Source organism: Pongo pygmaeus, chromosome 5 (assembly GCF_028885625.2).
Source record: "Pongo pygmaeus isolate AG05252 chromosome 5, NHGRI_mPonPyg2-v2.0_pri, whole genome shotgun sequence".
NCBI classification, from domain to species: domain Eukaryota; kingdom Metazoa; phylum Chordata; class Mammalia; order Primates; family Hominidae; genus Pongo; species Pongo pygmaeus.
The window spans coordinates 45,352,310-45,370,993 of NC_072378.2; the positions used below are offsets into that span (position 1 = coordinate 45,352,310).

General features: G+C 36.3%; 1 protein-coding gene across 11 annotated transcripts in view; it reads right to left on the minus strand.

The window, feature by feature from the left end:
• Nucleotides 1-18,684, minus strand: part of SUPT3H (SPT3 homolog, SAGA and STAGA complex component) — a 565,741-nt gene that overhangs the window by 180,096 nt on the left and 366,961 nt on the right. For all 11 annotated transcript variants that reach the window (XR_010126711.1, XR_010126708.1, XR_010126712.1 and 8 more), the window contains exon 6: nt 8,684-8,823. Coding sequence is in view for 5 of the 11 variants with exons in the window: in XM_054490206.2 (XP_054346181.1) it covers nt 8,684-8,823 (140 nt within the window). In the remaining 6 variants the exon portion in view is untranslated. The remainder of the gene's footprint in view (nt 1-8,683; nt 8,824-18,684) is intronic.

The following is an 18,684-nucleotide window of genomic DNA, read 5'->3' on the forward strand; positions in this document are numbered from 1 at the left end:
AGGTGTGAGGGCAGATGGAGGCTACAGCCCCACCAAACCTCTTCTCTCTTCCCTGAAGAGACCCATGGAATCCTTGGAGTTACCTGGGTAAGATTTTAAGACTATTGCTCATTTATAAAACATTATATATGGATCTATTAGATAAATTTAGATATTTATTAAAGTCTTTTTTTTCCCTTGAATTAATCAGTCAAGGATTGGGATGGTGTGTTCTAGTCTCTATAACAAATGTATTTCTCTGACCTCTCCCCACACACCAGAAGCTTTCAATGCTCTGGAATTTGATGATTAACAGTTTGCACCTACTATATTTTCACTATAGGCGTATTTTTTAGTAACATAAAATTATTGCCTTTATTCCATTTTAAAGCCTCTCTCCTTAAATTCTCTTTTCTCTGAAATTAATATTGTAACCACCAGTATTACAGACTTTGTATGATATACCTCTGATTGTTCTTTAACTTTTACCTTTTAAATAATCTAGAAAAATTACATTCCTATTTCTATATATGTATATATGGGCATAGTGTATACATGTATGTACATGAATTTGCATATATAAATGTATATACGTAGATACATACATACATGTATTTATTATGTACATATGTAAACTACATATATCTTTGTAGTATATAATTCTATCTTCATTTCATAGTCCCATTTATTATAACATATTTAAGAGTTTCAGTTTTTAACTCAACTTTTTAAACTTTTCTGGTATTTGTGAATGTTTATCTTACTGGGATTAGCCTTTTTCTTTTATGTTAAGTCTTATATAAGATATTTTTGGACTGTGAGCTTTACAGGCATTTTATTTTCCTTTTCCTTATAATTAAAAGAAATCATGATAGGTAGAAATGGGAATGGTAGAAAGACTTCAAAAACAGGAGAAGATGGACAACTTCTACAGGCATCCACCTATTTCTTCTTCAATGAGTTTTCTAATCCACTTACTTCCAAAAACCATATCCCTGGGACTCAAAATCCCCAGGAACCAAACCATACTATACTTGGGCACAACTAAATGATATACCTGATTTCTCTTATTATTCAGCCTTTATGAGAAACTATATGTTTTCAAATCTATGGTCAGTTCATTTCAGGTTAGGCAAATTCAGATGACTACCTGGCACCTTATTTAATTTAAAGCTTATTATCAACAAACTTTAAGCTGCCTTAAATGTTATGTATATCACTCTGCTTTCCCTCTAGATTCCACTATTAAGCCTCTGATATGAAAACACGAGATAAAAAGTTACTAGGGATTTTCTGCACCCCAAACTGTTTAAAAGCTGCTCTCTCTGGTAAACTCTAATCCTTGGTCTCTTGTTTACTTTTATCAATTTGAGGATTACTCTGAAGGTAGAGTTCTCTCAACTTTTTAAGCACCCATTGTTTACATCTCTTTACAAACTTAGTGGCTTACAAGACTAGATAGTTTACTTGATTAATGACAAACTTGAGCTTCTCAGGTTCCTCTACAAGCAGCAAAGCAGGTTCTTAGGCACAGCTCTTCTGTGGGTGACCACAGTTCCTCACTGACAAGAAAACTCAAAGCTATTTGAAGCTTTTAGTGACTGTATTTTGGTCTTTGGTTGACAAAGCCACAAAATATTTGATTAGATGAAAAAATTAGAACGAAAGAAACATTAGCTACACTTAGACACACCTGCCTTATTTTGGGATGGAGGTGGGTGGGGTTGGAGGGAAGCTATAGTTGTATGTATTTCCCTGCTTTTCTTTCTCAGTCCCTCAAATACACTAAAGCAACTCTGAGCATTATTTAATCTTTATTTGATCATTTAAAAGGATGTTCTGAGATCATGGATCTCTACTATAGGTATGCCCAAGTGCTAGAATCTGGTGCTAGAGAAAAATAAATGTGTAAGAGTTAGCTAATTATCACGATGATGAACTAGTAAGGCAAAATGGATGTAAAAATTCAGATTTTTTTTTATATTTCAAGTCACATAAATTAATAGTAATGAAGTAAATTATGGATGAAACTAAAGCCAAGCACACATACATCAGCTGAAAACAACAGGAAAGAACTCAGGCTGCGGAGTAACTATGACTCTCTTAAGGTAGCCAAATGCCTCGTCATCTAATTAGTGACGCGCATGAATGGATGAACGAGATTCCCACTGTCCCTACCTACTATCCAGCGAAACCACAGCCAAGGGAACGGGCTTGGCGGAATCAGCGGGGAAAGAAGACCCTGTTGAGCTTGACTCTAGTCTGGCACAGTGAAGAGACATGAGAGGTGTAGGATAAGTGGGAGGCCCCCGGCGCCCGCCCCCGTCCCAGCGAGGGGGCGGGGCACGGGGTCCGCCAGCCTCGCGCCTGCCCTAAAAGAGCTCCTGAAGGAAGCGCTAAACATGGAATGACACAACCAGTACCAGCCACTGCAAAATCACACCGAAATGTAAATAAAGACCATCGAGACTAGGAAGAGACTGCATCAACTAATGAGCAAAATAACCAGCTAACATCATAATGACAGGATCAGATTCACACATAACAATATTAACTTTATATGTAAATGGACTAAATGCTCCAATTAAAAGACACAGACTGGCAAATTGGATAAAGACTCAAGACCCATCAGTGTGCTGTATTCAGGAAACCCATCTCACGTGCAGAGACACACATAGGCTCAAAATAAAAGGATGGAGGAAGATCTACCAAGCAAATGGAAAACAAAAAAAGGCAGGGGTTGCAATCCTAGTCTCTGATAAAACAGACTTTAAACCAACAAAGATCAAAAGAGACAAAGAAGGCCATTACATAATGGTAAAGGGATTAATTCAACAAGAAGAGCTAACTATCCTAAATATATATGCACCCAATACAGGAGCACCCAGATTCATAAAGCAAGTCCTGAGTGACCTACAAAGAGACTTAGACTCCCACACATTAATAATGGGAGACTTTAACACCCCACTGTCAACATTAGATAGATGAACGAGACAGAAAGTCAACAAGGATACCCAGGAATTGAACTCAGCTCTGCACCAAGCAGACCTAATAGACATCTACAGAACTCTCCACCCCAAATCAACAGAATATACATTTTTTTCAGCACCACACTACACCTATTCCAAAATTGACCATATACTTGGAAGTAACGCTCTCCTCAATAAATGTAAAAGAACAGAAATTATAACAAACTATCTCTCAGATCACAGTGCAATCAAGCTAGAACTCAGGATTAAGAATCTCACTCAAAATCGCTCAACTACGTGGAAACTGAACAACCTGCTCCTGAATGACTACTGGGTACATAACGAAATGAAGGCAGAAATAAAGATGTTCTTTGAAACCAACGAGAACCAAGACACAACATACCAGAATCTCTGGGACACACTCAAAGCAGTGTGTAGAGGGAAATTTATAGCACTAAATGCCCACAAGAGAAAGCAGGAAAGATCCAAAATTGACACCCTAACATCACAATTAAAATAACTAGAAAAGCAAGAGCAAACACATTCAAAAGCTAGCAGAAGGCAAGAAATAACTAAAATCAGAGCAGAACTGAAGGAAATAGAGACACAAAAAACCCTTCAAAAAATAAATGAATCCAGGAGCTGTTTTTTTGAAAGGATCAACAAAATTGATAGACCGCTATCAAGATTAATAAAGAAAAAAAGAGAGAAGAATCAAATAGATGCAATAAAAAATGATAAAGGGGATATCACCACCGATCCCACAGAAATACAAACTACCATCAGAGAATATTACAAACACCTCTACGCAAATAAACTAGAAAATCTAGAAGAAATGGATAAATTCCTCAACACATACACCCTCCCAAGACTAAACCAGGAAGAAGTTGAATCTCTGAATAGACCAATAACAGGAGCTGAAATTGTGGCAATAATCAATAGCTTACCAACCAAAAAAAGTCCAGGACCAGATGGGTTCACAGCCGAATTCTACCAGAGGTACAAGGAGGAGCTGGTACCATTCCTTCTGAAACTATTCCAATCAATAGAAAAAGAGGGAATCCTCCCTAACTCATTTTATGAGGCCAGCATCATCCTGATACCAAAGCCTGGCAGAGACACAACAAAAAAAGAGAATTTTAGACCAATATCCTTGATGAACATTGATGCAAAAATCCTCAATAAAATACTGGCAAACAGAATCCAGCAGCACATCAAAAAGCTTATCCACCATGATCAAGTGGGCTTCATCCCTGGGATGCAAGGCTGGTTCAATATACGCAAATCAATAAATGTAATCCAGCATATAAACAGAACCAAAGACAAAAACCACATGATTATCTCAATAGATGCAGAAAAGGCCTTTGACAAAATTCAACAACCCTTCATGCTAAAAACTCTCAATAAATTAGGTATTGATGGGACGTATCTCAAAATAATAAGAGCTATTTATGACAAACCCACAGCCAATATCATACTGAATGGGCAAAAACTGGAAGCATTCCCTTTGAAAACTGGCACAAGACAGGGATGCCCTCTCTCACCACTTCTATTCAACATAGTGTTGGAAGTTCTGGCCAGGGCAATTAGGCAAGAGAAGGAAATCAAGGGTATTCAATTAGGAAAAGAGGAAGTCAAATTGTCCCTGTTTGCAGATGACATGATAGTATATTTAGAAAACCCCAGTGTCTCAGCCCAAAATCTCCTTAAGCTGATAAGCAACTTCAGCAAAGTCTCAGGATACAAAATCAATGTACAAAAATCACAAGCATTCTTATACATCAATAACAGACAAACAGAGAGCCAAATCATGAGTGAACTCCCATTCACAATTGCTTCAAAGAGAATAAAATACCTAGGAATCCAACTTACAAGGGATGTGAAGGACCTCTTCAAGGAGAACTACAAACCACTGCTCAAGGAAATAAAAGAGGATACAAACAAATGGAAGAACATTCCATGCTCATGGGTAGGAAGAATCAATATCATGAAAATGGCCATGCTTCCCAAGGTAATTTACAGATTCAATACCATCCCCATCAAGTTACCAATGACTTTCTTCACAGAATTGGAAAAAACTACTTTAAAGTTCATATGGAACCAAAAAAGAGCCCGCATTGCCAAGTCAATCCTAAGCCAAAAGAACAAAGCTGGAGGCATCACACTACCTGACTTCAAACTATACTACAAGGCTACAGTAACCAAAACAGCATGGTACTGGTACCAAAACAGAGATATAGATCAATGGAACAGAACAGAGCCGTCAGAAATAATGCCACATATCTACAACTATCTGATCTTTGACAAACCTGAGAAAAACAAGCAATGGGGAAAGGATTCCCTATTTAATAAATGGTGCTGGGAAAACTGGCTAGCCATATGTAGAAAGCTGAAACTGGATCCCTTCCTTACACCTTATACAAAAATCAATTCAAGATGGATTAAAGACTTAAATGTTAGACCTAAAACCATAAAAACCCTAGAAGAAAACCTAGGCATTACCATTCAGGACATAGGCATGGGCAAGGACTTCATGTCTAAAACACCAAAAGCAATGGCAACAAAAGCCAAAATTGACAAATGGGATCTAATTAAACTAAAGAGCTTCTGCACAGCAAAGGAAACTACCATCAGAGTGAACAGGCAACCTACAAAATGGGAGAAAATTTTCGCAACCTACTCATCTGACAAAGGGCTAATATCCAGAATCTACAATGAACTCCAACAAATTTACAAGAAAAAAACAAACAACCCCATCAAAAAGTGGGCGAAGGACATGAACAGACACTTCTCAAAAGAAGACATTTATGCAGCCAAAAAACACATGAAAAAATGCTCACCATCACTGGCCATCAGAGAAATGCAAATCAAAACCACAATGAGATACCATCTCACACCAGTTAGAATGGCAAGCATTAAAAAGTCAGGAAACAACAGGTGCTGGAGAGGATGTGGAGAAACAGGAACACTTTTACACTGTTGGTGGGACTGTAAACTAGTTCAACCCTTGTGGAAGTCAGTGTGGCGATTCCTCAGGGATCTAGAACTAGAAATTCCATTTGACCCAGCCATCCCATTACTGGGTATATACCCAAAGGACTATAAATCATGCTGCTATAAAGACACATGCACACGTATGTTTATTGCAGCATTATTCACAATAGCAAAGACTTGGAACCAACCCAAATGTCCAACAATGATAGACTGGATTAAGAAAATGTGGCACATATACACCATGGAATACTATGCAGCCATAAAAAATGATGAGTTCATGTCCTTTGTAGGGACATGGATGAAATTGGAAATCATCATTCTCAGTAAACTATCGCAAGAACAAAAAACCAAACACCGCATATTCTCACTCATAGGTGGGAATTGAACAATGAGAACACATGGACACAGGAACGGGAACATCACACTTCGGGGACTGTTGTGGGGTGGGGGGAGTGGGGAGGGATAGCATTGGGAGATATACCTAATGCTAGATGACGAGTTGGTGGGTGCAGCGCACCAGCATGGCACATGTATACATATGTAACTTACCTGCACGTTGCGTACATGTACCATAGAGCCTAAAGTATAATAATAATAATAATAATAATAATAATAATAATAATAAAAAGAAAAAAAAAAGAACTCAGGCTGTTTTTTGTATGTTTGTTCAACGTTTTGAGAAGAAGCTAGAATACCAAGTGAGTTTTTATATCTATAAAGAAGAAAGAAAACTAAAATTAAGCCTGTTGGTAGGTCTATACCATTTTCATACATGCTAGGGGAGAAGGTAGTAAACAAAGTTTCTGCAACCATAAGTGATGCTTAGAGGAAAATTAAGTCACTGGATGATGCCAGGACTGATTATTCTACTGAACTTTAAAAGCAAGAGATTGCAGTCTCTGAGTCCAAAGTGGTTTCATATGAACTGCCACAGTTGTGGTTTACCCTTGAAACTATAACCTATCAAATTAGAAGCAGGCAAGGCCTATGCTCTTAACAGTTCCACTTTCTACTGTCTACAGTTAAGTTATGTCTACAAGCCCAGCATATTTTTTTCAGTTAAACTGTTATTTGGATGAGGAGAATATAAAAGCTACTCTGTTATGTTGGCCAGAGAAGATTTTTGTTATGATACAAAGCTTAACGAAGTTGCCAGTCTCATGTTTATTTGTACATATGAAGACTTTCATTGTAACTATTTTTATCAACTTCTGATATTTTATTATCCTGGTTACCAGTATGTAATACATAACTATAAAGAAGAAGTGTACAGACTGCATAAGTACCCAAGCTTTTTCTACCCTGCATCTCCAGATATTTTATTGACTTTAGTACCCTGCTGATCCCCAGTTTTCTAGGTCTACAGTAGCCTGATATTATAGAGCTACAAAATGTTCCATTTCTTCTCTTCTTGATTGTGGAATGCCCTTTTAGGCAACAGGTTTGGCTAGCCAAGATCTTCCCATCAAAACTGAAAAGTTACCTGTTCAATTTTACTAATGCTTTATGTATTATGCTTTATTCCTTAATGAACCTTTCTCAGTGGCCATTTTTATAATATAAAAATATTTAAAAAATAAAGCATAAACAATATTTGCTCTTTGTGTAATGCATCATAAGTGAAACCATGCCACTAAACAACCATATCCTGTTTGGGCAATGATGACATCAGAAATACATGTTTATCATCTGCTTTGGACAACTTAGCATGTTTTTGGCCCAAGGCAAAGTTGAACTAAAACCATTTGCAGTTGTACCAAACCAAGATAACCACACATTTCTAAAGTAATTGATACCTAAAAGAACACTGCCTTTAGATCACAGTTCACGATCTAAGCATGCTAATTCTTTAAAGGTTGTTGAAGTTTATAAAGCATGTATGTCTACTGGACCTTCTCCAAAGTTTAACATAAAATAATTATATTTTCAGCATGCATAGAAACTATAAAAAAGTTGGCACTTAGCACAATCTTTTGCAATTCTGAAATTACCTCCATTGCCCAACTGAAAGAGAAGGGGAAAATGGAGATTCCTTATACGTGAAAGTATGATAATAGCAATATGAACTGTGAAAATACTGTCTTGTAATTTGGAAGGCACTCAAATGAAATAAATCATTTTACTTTAAATTTTTCCTTAAGTGTTTAAAGAAATAATAATTTTATGTATAGATAGCTAAGGTAAATAGAAGACATATAATTTTCAAATGCATTGTTAAGACATATCCAGGGAACCCAAATACATGTCACTAATTTTGTCTTGCAGTGATATAAAGCATGTAATTGCCCTGGATATTACCCTAGCTAGTAAGTCCAATCACAGCCTGCAACTATAGCCAGAAGAATAGCTCTTCACACTATATACGCCAACATAAAAGCAGTAAGAATTAGTTTTGTTTACAAATAAAACTGGATGATTTGAAACAAAAAGGTAAATATTTAATTAGAAATTAGCTTCATAAAATAAAATCAGTAAATGTCAGATCCAGAGTAGGGAAACCTAATCATTTTCAAAACAGGAAATAAGGAAACAGAAAACAGAAGTCGTTTCCCAAAGTTGATGCTGAAGGCAGATCTGACTCCCACTTCAGGGGCTGATCCTCTGCACATTGCTGCCATCAGACATAAAACCACTGACTTAGAGATTTCAGACAATATTTAAAGAACATGAGAATAGAACCAAACAGCATAGGCACTGCAATGATTGTTCTATTTCTGTAAAAAGGGAAGAATGTACTATACCTCCATTCTTTCTTGTTTAACTTCATCAATTTCGTCATCTTCAAACATTGCTAAAAGTTCTCCTGTCTGGTCAATAGAGTTGAGGAAGTCCTGAGCAATCTTTTGTCTTTTGTTCGCATTATTGCTGCCACTCAATTTGTCTTCATGAAGTCAAGGGAAAGAAAAAAAGAAATGTTCTCAATAGCTTTACATCAGCACTAATTATTACATGTATTAAATATAGTATACCAAATTCAGAATTGGGGTTCTCTGAAAATAACCTTTAAAAAAAATCTTGCATTCAAAATAAAAGTATAAGTCATATAGAATTAAATAATTTTTCATGTCACAAATTAGACTGAAAGAATAGAACCAAATGATCAATTACCAAAATAAGTGTGAAAGGGCTAATTAAATCCCTTATAAAAAGGAGAGAGTGGTGTGCTCAGATTTGGAAAAAGAATACTGTTATATATTATTTATAACAAACACCTCTGAAATGAAATGACAATACAAAAAATGATGAGTAAGGATATGCTAGGCCAATACAAGCTAAGAAAGCAGAACTGGTAACATTAACATTAGAAAATACAGCTCAAGACCAAAAACACTAAAGGAGACAGGGTGAAATAGTATCTAGTAATAAAAGGAATTTTAAACGGCCATAAACATTTATGGAACAAAATAACAGCAAAATGAATAACACAAAGAAAATCTTAAAAAGCACAATTATTGTGAGATATCTGAATATATTTTTAAAAATTTGACAACTTAAGGTTACAGAAGATTTAAAAAATATATATCTCTAAGCACATTAACAACGATATACATATAACAATCTATATGATTATCTTAGGTCCATAGATCATTTTTCTTCATTTTTATCATTTCTTTTTAATTTTTACATCAAAAAGTTTTATAAATATCTATAAATTATATTAAAATATCACATCATTTTTGCTTGATTACTCTTTCCCATTTCCTTCCCTTTTACATGATCAGCCAAATTCCAACTCAAAATCTTGTAACTCATATTAACACCACCCAATATGTATTCTCCATGCTCATATATCCATAAAAATACATTCATTTACAGAGCTGTTTTATTCATTTATACTTTCTAGAAAAGGGTTCTTATGATATTCCTTCTACTTCTTTCTTGTCTTGCACTTCATGTTTCTTCGTCAATTAGGGAGAAAAATTCCTCCAAGTCAACTGGTACAGCCCTGATTCCTTCTTAATGACTGTGTAATATTTTACAGTATGTATGTACCACAGCTTTCCAGCCAATCCCCTATTGATGGGCATAAACTTTGTTTCAGGTTTTTGCTACCAGGTGGAAATGCTGTAATAAACATCCCATCCATATGGCATTCTGTATGGTTGGCTTAATGCTTATGGCATAGATTCACAAGGATGGAACTACTGAGTTAAAAGGTACAAACATTTTAATGGAAGTTAAGAGATTGTTTACCAGTGCACTAACACTTCAAGTTTCCAAGACTAATGAGGAATGCCTTGTCTCTCCATGAGAAAAGTTTAATAAATGTAAAGTGATATATCATTGTGATTAAAATATTTAATTTCCCTAATGAATCTAAACATTTTTTCCCATATGTTTGTCAGCTATCTAAATAAGACTTTCTGTTAATTGTCTAGTTTTACCCTTTGCCCATTTTCAACTGGGTTGTCTTTTTCTTAACAATACAAAGGGTTCTTTTATATTACCCCTTTGTTATCTGAGTTAAAAATGTTTATCCTAGTCTTTCATTTGCCTATGAATTTTAAAGCATCTTTTGCCACTAAAAAATTTAAAATTTGCCAGGCGTGGTGGCTCACGCCTGTAATCCCAGCACTTTGGGAGGCCGAGGCAGGCGATCACCTGAGGTCAGGAGTTTGAGACCAGCCTGACCAACATGGAGAGACCCTGTCTCTACTATAATCCCAGCTACTCGGGAGGCTGAGGCAGGAAAATCGCTTGAACCTGGGAGACAGAGGTTGTGGTGAGCCGAGATCACTCCATTGCACTCCAGCCTGGGCAACAAGTGCAAAACTCCGTCTCAAAAAAAAAATTTTTTTTAATTTCTATATTGTCAAATAAGTTCATCTTTTCTTTTATAACTTTTGTTTGAGATGACTTCTCTCCATTCACACAGATGGAATGGATCCTATCAGATATCTATTCTTATTTAAATTTGTAAAGGTTCACTTTGTGGTCAATTTTACAATTAAGTTTTGTAAATGTTCTGTAGATACATTGAAAAAATTCATAGACCCTCTATTCCAGATAAATACAGGTCTAAGCATTTCTTGCTATTTTGCTGATTTACTATTTACTATTTAGTGCTTATTGGTCTATTATGTTAAAAATTGTGTCTTCTATAATTATTCCTCTTTATCCTGTTTTATTATTATTATTATTCCCCTTTATCCTTCTATAAAATATTCCTCTTTGTCCTGTTTGGGCTTTTAATGTTAAATTATAGCTTGCATGATGCTAATATTGCCACTTCTGCTTTCTTTACATTTGTGTGTGCATTTATTTACCATTTATTTGTTCATTGCATTATTTATAACCTTTCTTTATGTTCAAGTTTTATTTTTGTGTTTATAATGTCTCAATGTAAGAATTTAATCCATTTCATAATTAGTGCAATGACCAATATATTTCATTTTTATTATTTTCTCTTGCTTTATATTTGGTATTTATTTTATATTCTTGTTTTTTCCTTTTCCTTTCTTCATTTTTAATGGTTTGGCCATGTTGATAGTCCTTCCATTTCTCCTCATCGTTAATTTGAAATTGTAATATACTTTTCTATTCTGTTAATGTTTACCATCCCTTTTTCCATTTTCTTTAATGTTTACCTCGCTCTTTTCTGGTTGGACACATTGCTGGAACATATTTTAAACAACAGTTTCCATTATTATTTAAAATAAGATGTCAATTATACCCCTACCAAGAGGTAACATTTTCCCAATCAAGTAACTTTTTCTTCTAACGTTTCCCCCTTTCCAGTATCAAGAGACCTTCAGAACACTTTCATTTTCCCTATCTCAGATTCCTATCAATAGACCTTTGAAAAATTTTTACTTCACCCCTTCTCCATCTCTGAACTTTTGGCTTTCCGATGAAGAGGGGTATTATTTTTACAGTATTAACAGAATTTCACCAGTACTTCAAGAAATTTAGCACTTATATTGCATGTTCTCACATATTGTATCATTAGAGATAAATACTGAGTCCAAACAAGATTAACTACTCAACATATTTCTTTCCTATTCTTCCTTTTTCTAACTTTGAAGTTAATCACTGGGATCTATGGATGATTTACTTTCTGCATTTGCATTCTGCACTTGATATTTGCATATTGTCGAATATGTTTCTTTAGCACTATAGACAGACATCTTATCTTGGTTGGGTATAAAGTCCTTGGATTGCAGTCCCTTCCTCTCATGAATCAATAAATACGATTCTAGTGCCTTCTAGCTTCCGGTGTTATACATGAGAAGTCCAATTATAATGTGATTCATTTAATAATTCCTTTTTTGGAGGTAGAGGAGGCTGAGCTTTTGTAAGATTTTCTCATTATGTTTAGAGATCAAGAATTTTACTAAGACATTGCAGGTGTTCATCTACTCAACCTTTTTTACTCTGCAGTCTTGGATTTTCTTAGCTCTATAATTTATTAATAATTGCCTCTCCTCCATCTCCTACTTTTACTTTCTGAAATGCCTATCATATGCATCTTAACTCCTCCGAATTTATCCTCTATATCTCTTACCTTTTTCCCTCATAATTTTCATATCTTTACATTTTTCTATGTGCTTTGAGATAACTATTGCATTTTATTCTCCCTAATTAGGTCTGAAGAGTGACTTTTTGAACAAAAAATTATTAAGTTATTTAAGTTATTTAGTTGTGAATTACTGTGTGTTAACTCTAGAAAATCTCTTTTGTGCTACATTTGAGTCCCACTATTGTTCTCCTTACTTTTTAAAATTTAAGTTGTCATCTAATCGCAACTATTTTGCTGGCAGGTATTACATTCTGTCTTAGCTTCCTCTATGTTGGTGCATTACTCCCCTCACCATAAATATTTCCCCCCCACCTTTTTTTTTGTTTTTTGCTGCTTGTTGGGATTCAGTTGCAATGTAATCAATGGTAACTTAGGGTTTGAATGGAGGATTTTAATGGGATTTTAAATGATTCCCTATCTCAATCTTCCCCTCTGCCAACTCTAGGCAACCACTACTCTACACTCCGTCTCTTTAGATTTGCCTATTCTAGACATTTCATATAAATAGAATAAAATATCTGGTCTTTGTGATTGGTTTCTTTCATTTAGCTTAATATTTTCAAGGTTCATCCATGTTTTAGCATATATCAGTATTTAATTCCTTTTTACAGCCAAATAATATTCCTTTATATGAATATTCCACACTTATTTATCCATTCATCCACTGATAGACATTTGGGCTATTTCCTTTTTTATTATCATGAATAATGCTGCTAACACTCATGTACAAATTTTTATGTGAATACATATTTTCATTTATCTTATTTCACTTCTTTTGCTAGGAATGGAATTTCTGGTTCAGTTGGTAAATCTATGTTTACCCTTTTGAGGAACTTCCAAAATGCTTTCTGAATTGTCTGCACCATTTTATACTCTAACAACGTAAGAAGGTTCTAGCTCTCCATGTCCTCAACAGCACTTGTTATTATCATTTTGTTTGTTTGTTTTTAAGAGACAGGGTCTCCCTCTGTTGCCAGGCTGGAATGAAGTGGTGCAGTCATAGCACACTGCAGCCTCAAACTCCTGGGCTCAAGTAATCTTCCCACCTCAGCCTCCTGAGTAGCTGGGTCCACAGGCACATGCCACTGAGACTGGCTAATTAATTTTTTTTTTTTCTAGAGATGGGGTCTTGCTTTGTTGCCCAGGCTGGTTTCAAAATTCTGGCTTCAAGTGATCCTCCTGCCTCAGCCTCCCAAAATGCTGGGATTATAGGTATGAGCCACCATACTCAGCCTTGTTTTTATCTTTTTGATCACAGTCATCCTAGTGGGTGTGGAGTATTATATCAATGTGGTTTTGATTTGCATTTCTCTGATGGCTAATGACTTTTTTTTTTTTTTTTTGAGATGGAATCTCCCTCTGTTGCCCAGGCTGGAGTGCACTGGCACAATCACGGCTCACTGCAACCTCTGCCTCCTGTTTCAGGGTATTCTACTGCCTCAACCTCCCAGGTAACTGGGATTACAGGCACACACCACTACACCCGGCTAATTTTTTGTATTTTTAGTAGAGATGGGGTTTTACCATGTTGGCCAGGCTGGTCTTGAACTCCTGACCTCAAGTGATCCACCCGCTTCAGCTTCCTAAAGTGCTGGGATTATTTATAGCCATGATTTTTAAGTATCTTTTTCAGTGTCTATTGTCCATTAGTCAATCTTCTTTGTAGAAATGTCTATTCAGACCCTTTGCCCATTTTTAAATTGGGCCACTGTCTTTTTATTATTAAGTTGCATGCATTCTTGATATATTCTATACAAAAGTACCCTATCAGATATGTAAGAAAAATTTTCTCCCATTCTGTGGTTTGTCTTTTCACTTTCTTGATGTTGCTCTTTGTAACATAAAAGTTTTAAAATTGATCAGTTAATTTATTAGTCATTGTTTTGACTTTGAAATAACTGATCAAGTCCAATTTTCCCTTTTTCTTTTGCTGTTTGTGCTTTTGATGTCATACATTCAGAATGCTTGGCTTCCTCCAAAGTCATCAACATTTATTCCTGTATTTCTTTTTAAGAATTTTAGAGTTTGAGCCCTTATATTTAGGTCTATGATCCATATTGGGTTAACTTTGTGTACTGTGTTGTTGTAGGTGCCCAAATTCTTTCTTTTGTATGTGGATATTCAGTTGCTCCAGCAATATTTATCAAAATGGCTATTTTTTCCCTATCAAATTCTCTTGAAATCCTTGTCAATATCAACTGACCCTAAATGCTTATTATTGAACTTTCATTCCATTCCATTTCATTGACAAAAATGTCTACACTTATGCCAGTACTGCTCTATCGTAATTACTGTAGCTTTATGGTAACTTTTGAAATCAGTAAACATGAGTCCTCTGACTTTATTCTTTGTTAAGATTGTTCTAGGTATTCTAGTTCCCTCACGACCTAGATGATTCATTTCCATATCAGAATCTGGCATTTCTATATGATTGGTAGAATCAGCATATTCATGATTGGTAGAATCAGTGTATTCATTTCTACAAAAAAGCAGATGAAATCTGTAGGCCAAGTTGGAGAGTATTAACACTTTAATAATATTGAATGTTCCAATCCATGAACGTAGGATGTCTTTCCATTACTATCTAGGACTTATTTCTACAATATTTTGTAGTTTTCAGTACATAAATATTGCAGGTCTTTAGTAATTTTATTCCAAAATATTTTATTCTTTTTGATGCTACTGTAAATGGCATTGTTTTCTTAATTTCATTTTTGAGCTGTTCATGGCTGATATATTAAAATGTGCTTGATTTTTGCATATTTCTCTTATATCCAGCAAACACATCAAACCAGTCTATTAGCTGTAATAGTTTTTATTGAATTTCTTATAATTTTCTATATACAAAATTATATTACCTCTGTAAACAGAGGTAGTTTTACTTATTTTTTTCTAATCTGGATGCCCTTCATTTCTCTTTCTGACTAAACACCTGGCTAAAACCTTCAGTACAATATTGCATGTAAGTGCCATTAATGGACATCTTTGTCTTGTTTCCGATCTTATAAGGGAAAGCATACAGTCTTTTACCATTAAGTATTATGTTAGGTGTGGGTTTTCCATATATGTCTGTCTTAGCTCAGGCTGCTACAACAAATACATCATAAACTGGGAGGCTTAAACAACAAACATTTATTTCTCACAGTTCTGGAGGTTGGGAAGTCTAAGATGAAGGTGCCAGTAGATTTAGTGTCTGGCGAAGGCCTGCTTCATGGCTTACAGATGACATGACCTTGTTGTATCCACATATGGTGGACAGCAGAAACAGAGGAAACAAACTTTCTTGTGTCTCTTCTCAGAAATGCCCTAATCATAAAGGTTCCATCCTTATGACCTAATTATTAATGCTTCCCACAATTCTCACCTCCAAATATTACTACACTGGGAATTAGGCTTCAACATATATACTCAGAGGGTGAGGAGGGACACAAACATTCAGTCCATGCAATCATCTTTATCAAGTTAAAGAGGTTTCCTTCTCTTCCTAGTTTGTTGAATGACCCTCTCATTAAAAACTTTTGGAATTTTGTTAAATGCTTTTCCTATATTTATTGAGGTGATCATGTGATTTTTCTCCTTTATTCTGTTAATTTGATGCATTACATGAATTGTTTTCTAAGTTTAAAACAACCTTATATCCCTATGACAAATCCCATTTGGTCATGGTTTATAATCCTTTCTGTACTTGCTGAATTCAGTTTAATGGCATTCTGTTGAGGATTTTTGCATCTGTATTAAAGATGGCAGAATAGGAACAGCTCCGGTCTACAGCTCCCAGAGTGAGCGACGCAGAAGATGGATGATTTCTGCATTTCCATCTGAGCTTTGAAGAGAGCAGTGGTTCTCCCAGCACGCAGCTGGAGATCTGAGAACGGGCAGACTGCCTCCTCAAGTGGGTCCCTGACCCCTGACCTCCGAGCAGCCTAACTGGGAGGCACCCCCCAGTAGGGGCAGACTGACACCTCACACGGCTGGGTACTCCTCTGAGACAAAACTTCCAGAGGAACGATCAGACAGCAGCATTCACGAAATCCACTGTTCGCGAAAATCCACTGTTCTCCAGCCACCGCTGCTCATACCCAGGCAAACAGGGTCTGGAGTGGACCTCTAGCAAACTCCAACAGACCTGCAGCTGAGGGTCCTATCTGTTAGAAGGAAAACCAACAAACAGAAAGGACATCCACACCAAAAACCCATCCGTACATCACCATCACCAAAGACCAAAAGTAGATAAAACCACAAAGATGGGGAAAAAACACAGCAGAAAAACTGGAAACTCTAAAAAGCAGAGCGCCTCTCCTCCTCCAAAGAAACGCAGTTACTCACCAGCAACGGAACAAAGCTGGACAGAGAATGACTTTGACGAGTTGAGACAAGGCTTCAGATGATCAAACTACTCCGAGCTACAGGAGGAAATTCAAACCAAAGGCAAAGAAGTTAAAAACTTTGAAAAAAATTTAGACGAATGTATAACTAGAATAACCAATAAAGAGACGTGCTTAAAGGAGCTGATGGAGCTGAAAGCCAAGGCTCGAGAACTACGTGAAGAATGCAGAAGCCTCAGGAGCTGATGGAGCTGAAAGCCAAGGCTCGAGAACTACGTGAAGAATGCAGAAGCCTCAGGAGCTGATGTGATCAAATGGAAGAAAGGGTATCAGTGATGGAAGATCAAATGAATGAAATGAAGTGAGAAGGGAAGTTTAGAGAAAAAAGAATAAAAAGAAAAGAACAAAGCCTCCAAGAAATATGGGACTATGTGAAAAGACCAAATCTATGTCTGATTGGTATACCTGAAAGTGATGGGGAGAACGGAACCAAGTTGGAAAACACTCTGCGGGATATTATCCAGGAGAACTTCCCCAATCTAGCAAGGCAGGCCAACATTCAGATTCAGGAAATACAGACAACGCCACAAAGATATTACTCGAGAAGAGCAACTCCAAGACACATAATTGTCAGATTCACCAAAGTTGAAATGAAGGAAAAAATGTTAAGGGCAGCCAGAGAGAAAGGTCAGGTTACCCACAAAGGGAAGCCCGTCAGACTAACAGCGGATCTCTCGGCAGAAACTCTACAAGCCAGAAGAGAGTGGGGACCAATATTCAACATTCTTAAAGAAAAGAATTTTCAACCCAGAATTTCATATCCTGCCAAACTAAGCTTCATAAGTGAAGGAGAAATAAAATCCTTTACAGACAAGCAAATGCTGAGAGATTCTGTCACCACCAGGCCTGCCCTAAAAGAGCTCCTGAAGGAAGCACTAAACACGGAAAGGAACAACCGGTACCAGCCACTGCAAAATCATGCCAAATTGTAAAGACCATCGAGGCTAGGAAGAAACTGCATCAACTAACGAGCAAAATAACCAGCTAACATCATAATGACAGGATCAAATTCACACATAACAATATTAACTTTATATGTAAATGGACTAAACGCTCCAATTAAAAGACACAGACTGGCAAATTGGATAAAGAGTCAAGACCCATCAGTGTGCTGTATTCAGAAAACCCATCTCAAGTGCAGAGACACACATAGGCTCAAAATAAAAGGATGGAGGAAGATCTACCAAGCAAATGGAAAACAAAAAAATGCAGGGGTTGCAATCCTAGTCTCTGATAAAACAGACTTTAAACCAACAAAGATCAAAAGAGACAAAGAAGGCCATTACATAATGGTAAAGGGATCAATTCAACAAGAAAAGCTAACAATCCTAAATATATATGCACCCAATACAGGAGCACCCAGATTCATAAAGCAAGTCCTGAGTGACCTACAAAGAGACTTAGACTCCCACACAATAATAATGGGAGACTTTAACACCCCACTGTCAACATTAGACAGATCAACAAGACAGAAAGTTAACAAGGATACCCAGGAATTGAACTCAGCTCTGCACCAAGCAGACCTAATAGACATCTACAGAACTCTCCACCCCAAATCAACAGCATATACATTTTTTTCAGCACCACACCACACCTATTCCAAAACTGACCACATAGTTGGAAGTAAAGCTCTCCGCAGCAAATGTAAAAGAACAGAAATTATAACAAACTGTCTCTCAGACCACAGTACAATCAAACTGGAACTCATGATTAAGAAACTCACTCAGAACTGCTCAACTACATGGAAACTGAACAACCTGCTCCTGAATGACTACTGGGTACATAACGAAATGAAGGCAGAAATAAAGATGTTCTTTGAAACCAACGAGAAAAAAGA